General features: G+C 39.9%; 1 protein-coding gene across 2 annotated transcripts in view; it reads right to left on the reverse strand.

Moving 5' to 3' along the window:
* Positions 1 to 879: 879 nt before the first annotated feature.
* The window catches only part of LOC143276713 (uncharacterized), a 36,223-nt gene continuing 25,101 nt past the window's right edge, over positions 880 to 12,001 (reverse strand). For both annotated transcript variants that reach the window (XM_076581360.1, XM_076581359.1), the window contains exon 10: positions 880 to 11,623. In XM_076581360.1, the coding sequence (XP_076437475.1) occupies positions 10,390 to 11,623 (1,234 nt within the window). In that variant the 3' untranslated portion in view covers positions 880 to 10,389. The remainder of the gene's footprint in view (positions 11,624 to 12,001) is intronic.

A 12,001-nucleotide genomic window follows, 5' to 3' on the forward strand; every position in this document is an offset into this window, starting at 1 on the left:
CAGTACAGCCAGTCCTCTCTTCTCCTCTACACAGACCCCTCGGATGTCCACTGGGTGTCTGAATGACCCAACCTTTAGCTTGAATAGTGGTATTCTTTGTCAACATTCACCTCTTCAGTATAAGAGCCTTCCGCTTGCAATATTTTGATGATGGTAATTGGGGTGAAACGCTGTTAACGTCGTCTCTTTTGCCGTTCGTATGGAGAGAGTTAACCAGCGATAACAAAAAATAAACAAACTTGACGTAAAATCAACATGTCCACAAATCTTGTCTGATCACCTATATCACCTCACACATTCTGTTTCCATCTTTCTGTCAAGACTTTTAACCAGCAATTTAGATATGACAAAAAAATCGACACACCTGCCAGAGTCGTACATCATCTTGCTATCACCTTTATCTCCCAACACGTTAGGTGGGGCAACCAGCATTAAAAAAACAAACAAAAAAACCCCAGTCCTAATGAATGTGACTGCTTACTGCCTTGTACATTTAAACTGAATAAAAACAAATTCAGAAAAAAAAAGTCAACATGTCTGATGGATATCGACTCCCCTCCCTGAACTCGTCAAACATAATGGACCCATCTTTCTTCCAAACACAGATTTTTAACCAGCAATTTAAAAAAAACCAACCCAACCCCCCCAAAAAAACACAACAACAACAACAAAAAAAACACCCCCACAGATTCAACATATCAGTTCCTTTCTCCTCGCATGTACTGAGCTCATCTTTCTCTCAATGTTCATTTCTTAAAAAAGAAAAAAGGAAAGAAAAAAAGAAAAATTCAACAAATGTGTTCTCATATCAGCTTCTTTCACCTGTATCCTTACATGTTCTGCACTCATATTTTTCTCAACACTTTTTAAAAAAACCCATAACAACAAGAAAAAAAAAAGGAGAGAAAGAAAGAAAGCAAAATATAATGCAATACATCCGACAAGTCCACGTATTTCTCTCTATCGCCTTTTTCTCCCCACATACATCTTCAGTTCCCGTCTTTCTCTCAAACACTGACTTCTTTCCATCTCGTATCGCAGGTAAACCTCAAACCTCAAATACCTGCCACAGCTTTACCACTTTACAACCAAACAACAACAAAAGTAGAAAATGGATTGATTAACTCTTAAACCACCAAGTCATGAAGTAAAAAGCTGAAAGCTGAATAGATCTGAAATGCAGTAAAGTATATATATGTCTATAAATCAATATTTGTCTTGCATGTAAGTCTTTATTGCAGTGATAAGAAACTCTACAGAGACCTGGACAGTACAAGGTCTTCAGAGAAGAAGCCCCGCTCAGTCAAGTGTTTCGGCCTTTAACTCCTTACACTCTAAGGGGACCGGGCTGCACCCAGGTCATGACTCCTGGATGCCCTTGTACGCTGTGTTGTATTTGTATTTGTATTTCTTTTTATCACAACAGATTTCTCTGTGTGAAATTCGGGCTGCTCTCCACTGGGAGAGCGCGTCGCTACACTACAGCGCCACCCTTTTTTTTTTCTTTTTTTCCTGCGTGCAGTTTTATTTGTTTTTCCTATCGAAGTGGATTTTTCTACATAATTTTGCCAGGAACAACACTTTTGTTGCCGTGGGTTCTTTTACGTGCACTAAGTGCATGCTGCACACGGGACCTCGGTTTATCGTCTCATCCGAACGACTAGCGTCCAGACCACCACCCAAGGTCTAGTGGAGGGGGAGAAAATATCGGCAGCTGAGCTGTGATTCGAACCAGCGCGCTCAGATTCTCTCGCTTCCTAGGCGGACGCGTTACCTCTAGGCCATCACTCCACTTGTTGTTAGTGAGCATCAGCGAAGGACTGTGACATCAGTGTGTTAACACAAAGCACAGAGAAACAGTGACCTGGCCCGGTGGTTATGCGCACCCGACTTACGAAGCATGTTTTCAGGGGTTCAAGTCTCACATTGTCTTGGATTTTTACTCAACCCTACACCCCTACCCCCCACCCCCTCCCACACACACACACACTTCTACACTACGCTAGACTTTGAGTAGTGAACTGGGTGCTAGTCTTTCATAATAAGAATAATAATTGATAATAATAATCTTTAATATTTATGTAGCACTGAATCTTGTGCAGAGTGAAATTTCACACAGAGAAATCCGATGTGATAAAAAGAAATACAAAACAAGAATGCTCATTCACATCAGTGGCAACCAAAGGGTTAGGTAAATCCATGAATAAAATGTAATGAGGGTAAACTGCAATAAATTCTCAATGTTCTTTCTCTTTTAAAAACAACAACATTTTTTTTTTTTTTTTTTTTTTTTTACATCAGCAAACATCACAACAAAACTACCAAAAACATTTTTTTTTTTTTTTTTTTAAATACCGATAAAATTTCAACACATGGTGATTTGAAAAGGAATTATTTGAATAACAAGAAGCACATGGTACATTTCACATAAAAAAGTGTTCATATTATTTTTTTTTTAAATGGCAATAATGAATCAATTTGAATTAAATTCTGGCAAATGATTTCAAATTTTTGCATTGCATTGCTGAATCACTCATACCGTCAACTTTCAAGAAAAAAAACAACAAAAAAACAACAAAAAATCTGTTGATAAATCCTTTTTTTCCCCCTTCTCTTTTTTGAGAAAGAGTGGTCATGAATGTTTTATGTAACTTGCAATATTTTTCTTTCATGTAAAGCGCCCTGAGCTCTTAGAGAGAAAGGGCGCTATATAAATGTACATTATTATTATTATAAAACGGGGGCCTTGAGTCCTGACCACTGGTGAATGTTGGATCATAAGTTCAAACATCTAACTCACCCTTCCACGTCACCTCTGGAAGAGGCATATAACATTGTATATTGCACAAAAGACAAGCAACATTCATTATTCCCTTGAATGATATCCAAGCAGCAGAAATGTCTCCATTAGAGAAAAAATGTTTTTTGAACACACAGAGTCCTCTTCTGTCCTTTTTTTTTTTTTCCAACACAAAAAGAAAATGTTGATATTGTTGCACACCATTTTTTGTGTGCTTTACTTGATATTGTGGTTTTTAAACAAAACATGCATTCACACACATATGTCAAATGCTTTGTGTGAACACACACACACACACACTTAACATTTAAATACAACAAAAACATAACAACCTCAACATCATTACAATCAAACTGATATTCAAGAGGAATTCTGATTAAATGCTTAGAAAACCAATGCATAAACAAATTTGACTTAAAATATAGTCATGATGAATAGATACATATAAAAAAGGAAATAAAATATTGGTATGCCAATAATTCATAACTTTTACACTAACAGTTGGAATGCCAAATATTTGATAAAAGTGAAAATAATAAAACAACAAATGAATTTCTTTGATGACTGCTATTTCTTCAAATTATGATGAACGATTTTTTTTTTTTCAGCACTATGACTGATATCTGGAGCAATCTCTTGTGCTTCAAAAAAGTTTGTGCTTTCAAACTGAAAATAACCACACAATAAAGAGAAAAAAGTACACCTGAATTTTTGTTTTGTCTCGTCTGTGAACACAAAAAACACCTGACAACCTCAATGCATACACAAAACCACCTGAATTTTGACAACTGTTAGCAACACTGATCAATCATTTAATGGTCACTAATTATGACACAGTTAGGTGGAAACATTCTGATAGATCATCATGAAGTAATGATTAAACTTATGTAGTAAACTGTAATTGATGAGCACACACACACACACACACACAAAAACCCAGGAAATTTAAATCTTCTTCTTCTTCTCCGTCCTATGTTCTTGTTTCCATAACCCACCGAACGCTGACATGGATTACAGGATCTTTAACGTACGTATTTAACCACTCTGGTATTGCGCCCGTCGAAATTTAAATCAATTTCAATACGAATAAACTTTTTCAACACAGTTGTGGTGCATCAAATGGCACCATGTTTATGATATGACGGTGGGCTCATAATGCAATTCAAAAAATCAATAACGTGATCAAAGTTTTTATGCATCACACTGCTTTTTTAAAGAAAGAAAGATTTCCAAATGATTAAAATGTTTGTATGTGAATTTGTGTGTGTGTGTGTGTGTGTGTGTGTGTGTATGTATGCGAGTGATGGTGAATTTGCATACATACACATTCTTGTGAATTTGCATGCATCTGCATTCTTGCGAATGTTTTGATTGACCAGACATACACTTGAGTATTGAGCAGACTGTTTCCTGACAACATACCACAGAATGCTGAATTGACTAGCTCACAAAAAATTTTTTTAACCCCATCCACATTTGCACACAACATCTTTAACAACTGTGCACATCGAAAATGTCTCAAGTCTACACTGTGACCCAATTTAACATAAGACACAAACAATGGCCTTGTTTTAAAAAAAAAAAAAAAATCAAATGTTAAAAAGGAAAATAAAACCTCTGAATAACAGACATGCACATATACCTGCACAATAGTACACACACACACACACACACACACACACACACACACACACACACAAACTATTCAGACTCTTGTGGAAAGAAAATGACATGGACACTCTTAGAGATCAGTTGTTTTTTTACCCAAGTTCAGCAACATGTTCCTAAAAAAATAATTAAAAAAAAAAAATCCTTAAAAGCTCACAAGTCATTTACAGTTAGACTCATATCATTGACATTCTGGGACATCCTCAAGTTTATCATGAGCAATGTGCAGAATTAGTCCAGAATGATTATCTTCAGAGATAAAATACAAACATGGTCTACAAACCTAACATCTAAAAACAAACATCTAAAAAAAAATGTCTGCAAAGAAATTATACAAAAAACAAACCAACCAACCCATCTGAAAACAAACTGCAGTAAAAAACAAACAAAAACAACAACAACAACAACAACATCTGCAAACAAACTATGAAAACAAAACAATAAATGACCTTGTTTATCATGCATACACACAAATTACATTAAAAAAACCTCTAATATCACTTCAAGTGGAAAGACGTTAAACTGAAGACGAACGAACATTAAAAAAAAAAAAAAGACACCAAAAAAACCCACCAAAAAACAACCCAACAAAGTGTCTTAAAAAGAAATCTTCTCTTCTTTCTTCGTGGGCTGCAACCCCCACATTTACTCACATGTACACTAGTGGGTTTTTATGTGTATGACCGTTTCTACACCGCCATGTAGGCAGCCATACTTCGTTTTTGGGGGTAAAAAGAAATCATAAAAGCGAAATTAAATTAAAAGGTCTTTAAAAAAAACACAAAAAAACCCGCCCCCAAATACTCTGTCTTGTTTGTGGGTAAGAACTGTTGAAAAGGAAACCAAAACAGCAAGCAAGAGATGGAATAAAATCAGCTGGCTCGCACGAGATAGACTTGACTGGAGAAGATTAATTTTAGCTTCATGCTTCAGCTAGAGCACGAAGCGTATCTAAAAAGTTGTTCTTGGGTCAATGAAGACCCATTTTCTGCACAAACCTAAGGGTCTTTTTCACACCATGAAGCACAGTAAGATTAATGCTGGGTCTACTCTGACCCCCAAAGTTAACAATATAGACTGTACTGCAACTGATTCTTCTTCTTCTTCTGCGTTCATGGGCTGCAACTCACATTCACTGGTTTACATGCAGAAGTGGGATTTTATTTCTAAGATTATCTTTACCCTGTCAAATGGGAAGCCCTAATCTGTTCTTGTGGGTGTGCATGCTGGGTTTGTTCTTGTTTCCATAACCCCCCACACACGCGCTAACATGGATTATGGGTCTTAAATGTGCATGTATGATCTTCTGTTGTGTACACATACAAAGAGAGGTACAGGCACTAGCAGGTCTGCAACAAGTTTCTAAAACAAGGGAGATGGAGGGGGGGGGGGGGGGGGGAGGAGATTCCACCCTTAATTAACCCAGCAGGTGCTGTCACCAGGATCCAACCCTGGATCCTCAAGACTAAAAGTCGAACACTTTAACCACTCGGCCATTGCTCCTGACATTCAACGGGCGCAATAGCTGAATGGTTAAAGCGTTGGACTGTTAATCTGAGGGTCCCGGGTTCGAATCACAGTGATGGCGCCTGGTGGGTAAAGGGTGGAGATTTTTACGATCTCCCTGGTCAACATATGTGCAGAACTGCTAGTGCCTGAACCCCCTTCGTGTGTATATGCAAGCAGAAGATCAAATACGCATGTTAAAGATCCTATTATCCACGTCAGCGTTCGGTGGGTTATGGAAACAAGAACATACCCAGCATGCACACCCCCGAAAATAGAGTATGGCTGCCTACATGGCGGGGTAAAAACGGTCATACATGTAAAAGCCCACTCGTGTGCATACGAGTGAACGCAGAAGAAGAAGCTCCCGACATTCCACAACAGCAAGACACGTCTTTTTCAACCCACGAAGCAAGCCCTGACAAAACTGCAAAGCATGGCAAAAGTTTCACACTTTTTTTTTTTCCATTCACAACATTTTTCCCCAACAAAACAGAGCAATGACCACAAATTCTGCCAGTTAAAATCAAACGGTGAAAAGAATATCAAGTATGTTGTGGCAGGGCTCTTTAAAAGAAGTTTCTTCTTGCCCTGGAAAAGTCATTGCAGTTGTGACATTTTCAAATAAAATTCTGTTTAAAGGAACTGGGCTGTTTTGTCTATTTCATCAAAAAAGAACCAAATTCCTGGATCCATTCTAACGTTTTGAAATACCTGCACAGACATCGTATGGAAGCATATGACTACCAAAATGAAAAACCAAAAACAAAACAGCATCATTTTTTATGCTCTTTCACAATACCTGTATAAACTGTGTAACAAGTAAATGAGTACTAAATAATTTTTTTTTTTTTTAAACACAACAAAAAACAAAACAACAGCAACAACCAAATCAAAAGCAAAAAAACCACAAAAAACAAAAAAAACCCCAAACCCAACAACGCCCAACCGAACCTGAAAAATAAAATCATGTAACATTAATGAAAATGTGAAATCACCAATAAGAAGCGTAATGTTTCTATCTTACTTCATAAAATCACTGTCACACTAATGACATTTTAAAATGTACCCTGACTGCAGAATCGTGGAGCGTCATTGCAAATCGACTTAAAAAACAAAGTCCATCATCATAAAAAAATGGCACTGGAGCATTTCTGTTAGTGCTACACTCATTCAAGAAGATATTTCAATTGTCTTTGAAATAAACAAACAAACAAACAAAAAAATGTATGATGAAAAAAAACCTCATAAATATACATGTTCAGTGGCACTCAAAGACAATCTGAATTGGAACATCCATTTCAAGTGAATTATGTGTTCATAAAAACAAAATAAACACTAAAACACATCAAAAATAAAAATCAGTGATATCGATAGAAGAATCAGTTGATATTGGAAGCATCCTGTGACCTTTTGCTCCTGTATTCATTCTCTGTTTTCTTCAATTTTTTTTCCCCAAGAAAACAAAAATTAACAGTCACAGATAACGTATAATGGGTTTTAAATGGAAACAGACTTTTGTGTTCTCTGTCAACGTTTCATCAAGTTCTTCACGTCATTCACTAATAAACTTGTGATGAGTGAAAGCATTGCCGTGAATCTCCTCTGGATCTATAGTGAATCATTCCTGTGTTAATTCCCGTATCAGTGTACATTTGCTGAATTCCCAGCACACTGCTTTCATGTTCTTGCACGTTTGTTAAAAAAAAACCCCAAAAAACAGACACACACACATACTCACTAATCATATGCTCACACAACTGTTGAAAGAATAACACACAGACACACACACATACTCATTAATCATATCCTCAAACATTTGTTGAAAAAATGAGACACATACACACTCACACATACACACACACACAAATTAAACAAACACACACACACTCATGAATCGTATCTTCATACTCACAAAAAAATAACAACAAAAATTGTCGTCCTTGTCTATGGAGAATCACATCAACATCTTATTTGAATGCTTGACTCTCTCTCTACACTTAAAACCATCACTATTTAACCTTTAACCTTTATCACTGTTTATTTATCATTGTTGTTTGCAGCCTAACCAACCAGAATGTATGTATACGTCAACCAATGGAAAAGTCCCTCAGCCAATTTTAAGTTCAATGATATGAAGAAACAAGAGAGGCAAGGCCTTCAAGACTCACTTGTGATAAATTAAGTCCCCTAGCATTAATTACAGAGTAATTTCCCTTTTTTACTATCTGCACCAAAACGTTTGCAAAATAAATAAAAATTCCATGCTTAGCAAAAGAAGTTCCTGTTTGAACAAAAAATGATAATAATGACTCCTCTTGTTGTTGGGTCAGAATATCAGATCAAACTGCCACGTTTAGAGAATACAAAAAATATAAATATAACAGTAAATGCAGTTTGCATATAATTAGGCTTCTTTTTTTAATTTTTTGTGCCCATCCCAGAGGTGCAATATTGTTTTAAACAAGATGACTGGAAAGAACTGAATTTTTCCTATTTTTATGCCACATTTGGTGTCAACTGACAAAGTATTTGCGGAGAAAATGTCAATGTTAAAGTTTACCACGGACACACAGACACACACACACAGACAACCGAACACCGGGTTAAAACATAGACTCACTTTGTTGACACAAGTGAGTCAAAAAGAGAAGAGTTATTGTGACTTGTTGTCAAGTAAACTTGTGCCAAGCTAATCGAGTCATACATATTAAAAAGTCGTACTGACAAAATGTTTGAATGAAACCAGAAATCACTTTTGTTTGCTCAAATCACAGGCAGACTGTTTCACAATATTCGGATATATTCCTCACACAGGTGGGCTTTTTTTTGGTTTTGTTGTGAACAAGTACTAGAAATTAAAAACACATCAATTACATGTTCACTGGAATAAAAGCAAGCATACAAAAAGAAAGGTGTGTGATCAGACTTTTTCTTTCTTTTCTAAAAAAAAAAAAGTCATTTGTGACTGGCACAACAGCGAAGTGGCTGAAGTGTTGAACTTTCTTCTTCTTCTTCTGCGTTCACTCGTATGCACACGAGTGGGCTTTTACGTGTATGATTGTTTTTACCCCGCCATGTAGGCAGCCATACTCCGTTTTCGGGGGTGTGCGTGCTGGGTATGTTCTTGTTTCCATAACCCACCAAACGCTGACATGGATTACAGGATCTTTAACATGCGCATTTGATCTTCTGCTTGCATATACACACGAAGGGGGTTCAGACACTTGCAGGTCTGCACATATGCTGACCTGGGAGATCATAAAAATCTCCACCCTTTACCCACCAGGCACCGTCACCGTGATTCGAACCCGGGACCCTCAGATTGACAGTCCAACGCTTTAACCACTCGGCTATTGCGCCCGTCTGTTGAACTTTCAATTTGAGGGTCCCAGGTTCGAACCCAGTCATAACACCTGGAGGGTCAAGAGTGAAGGTGTTTTTTTTTCCCAGTCTCCCAGGGCTGGATGTGCAGACCTGCTAGGATTTGAACCCAGGACATGTGGACTGAAAGTTCAGTGCTCCAATCACTTTTTTTGGGGGGTGGGGGGTGGGGGGGGGGGGCTGTTTTGCCTGTCACGTTATAGGAGTTTAAAGTTCCCTGTCCTTGTCTGGGTGTTTGTGTGTGTGTGTGTTGGGTGCAAAGCATTTTGTCTGTTAGTGTCTTCTGTGTACAGACTGGGAAAAATAAAGTAATTAAAATAAAGTTTGAAATTTACACAAGAGAAATATTGTTCATATTCCATTATAGGAATCACTTTTGAAAAACACAAAAAACAACAACAACAACAACAAAAACCAAAAAAAAACCCCAACAAACAGAAAAAACAGAAGAATAAAAAACATTCATTAATACCCCTCAGACGCATCTTTTATCATCAGATTTATCTTTCATATCGGAACATGTATTGCCAAAAACAAAAATAAAAAAGGAAAAGTGAACTTATGCAACTGGTATGTACCTTGAGGGTAAAAACCACAAAAAAACAAAAACAACCCCCCACCTCCCCCCAAATAAAAAACAACAACACTGTTTGAAAGCACAAGCCAACTGTTCCATTGCACATAAAAAAAATGTTCCAGACAGAAAGCCACATTGTCACTCCCTTCAGTTCACCATCATTCTGTTCACTGGAAGAGATGTTCTGACGGAATGACAAAACGCGAATGTCGTCAACAACTGATCACGAACTGCTGTCATGGTTGGTTGGCGTCGCTCAACATATCCCAGGTGTCTTTGTTCTCGTCAGAACTCCCAGAGTCGCTGCCCCCTTCCTTTTCCGCTTCTTCCGCTGGAGGAGCTCCTTCCGTTTCTTTGCTTTCAGAGTGACCTTCTCCTGAAGCTTGGGGTAGAAGCTGGGCACTAGAAGCGGTGGAAGGAGATGATTCTGTGTGTTGTTGTGGAATGTCGACGTTCATGGCAGTTTGTCCTTGGCTTGTTCTGTTTCTTGTTCAGTGGTTTTGTCACCGGCAGTGTCTGTGTCAGTGCTGTCATCCTGAGTGAGGATTTCTGGCTCCGAAGCTTCTTCTCTGTCGCTGGAAATGATGACTTCTGTCGGGCTTGTGGCACCTTGCGTGACGCTGCTCGATGTTTCGTCAGCGAGGGTGGCATCGACTGTGGTTTCTCTGTTGACGTTTTCTTCGCCGAGGATCTCAGGGTCTGAGGTGTCGTCCTTGTCCGGAGTGTGTTGAGGGGGGGACGCGAGTGCTACTGCTTCTTGGTTCAAAATGTTGGACTCCGATCTCAAGTTCTCTCTCTCCACTGTCCCATCTTCTTCCTCCTGCATGAGGACTTCTGGTTCTGAGGCGTTGTCGTTGGAGCTGAGGGCGCTTTCTTTGCTACTGGTCATGTGACTCAGCACCTCAGGATCCTGGGAGTCCGGATCACCTGCGGAGCATTCCCCTTCGCCTCCGCTGCTGCTTTCTGGGACCAGCTCTTCCGGCTCCGACATTCCTCCGCTGCCCTCGCTCTGATGATCGGAGATGTTTTCGCTTTCTTGCCGCGGCTCGGTCAAAGACGTCAGCAGCAGCTGCAGACCTGTTGTTTCCTGAGTGCTTGTGGGTTCATGTCCTCTTGGCCTTTCGCTTTCTGTAGCGGTGGTGGAGGGGGTGTCTTCTTCGCAGCTATGTCCCGAACTCTCCCTGCTCTCCGCGTGTGTGGGCAAGGTTGGTGGTGAGTGAGTGCTCTCCCCTGGCTGAGGGCTGGGGACGTCCACAATATGGTCGCCATCGTCGCCCTCTCCGTACTGCGTCACCTGAATGCCCGGTGCTGCTGCAGTGGCGGCGCGGACAGGTGGCTCCCTCAGGTGGACGTTATCCACACTACCCCCACTGTTCCCGTTGATCTCCCCGAAACTGCTGGTGTAGGCCCCGACGCTGATCGTCACCACCGGCGTGGCCTGCTCCGGGTTGGTCACCCCTGACGATTCTGACACCGCCGTTCCTGGCTCAAGGTCAAGGTTGAGGTCGCCCAGGGAGCCAGTCAGGGGCACCATACTCTGGGTGTCTTCGCCGGCGGTGCGGGAGGAGGTTGCCTGCCCCTGAGCCAGCACGTCGACGGAGTTCTCTGACAGGGCGGAGGCCAGGCTGCGATTGTCGGCGGAAGGTCTTCCCATGCTGCCCCGATCACAGGAACTAGTCAGGCTGTGTCTGTGAGGGACATGCGGAGAGACCGTACACGTGTTAGTGTCAGACCACACGCACACACACAAACATATGCATGCACAAACACACATAATTATACACACATAAATACACGTGCATCCATGCACATACTACACACATGACCACACACACAAAGACACACAAGTACACACGCACATATGCATATACACACTCTATATATATCTCTCTCTCTTTCACAAACACACACACACACACACACAGTCACTCAACTTTTCAGTCATTATTGCATGACAGCAAGTGTTCTAGACATTAGTAGCCATTTGCAAAGGACAGCAAGTGGGTTCATCGAAAGTACATGAGTTTCTCAGCAACTTCTCTTGAGAGATAATAAAAGCTGGCTTC

This window comes from Babylonia areolata, chromosome 32 (assembly GCF_041734735.1).
Source record: "Babylonia areolata isolate BAREFJ2019XMU chromosome 32, ASM4173473v1, whole genome shotgun sequence".
In the NCBI taxonomy this organism is placed as follows: domain Eukaryota; kingdom Metazoa; phylum Mollusca; class Gastropoda; order Neogastropoda; family Buccinidae; genus Babylonia; species Babylonia areolata.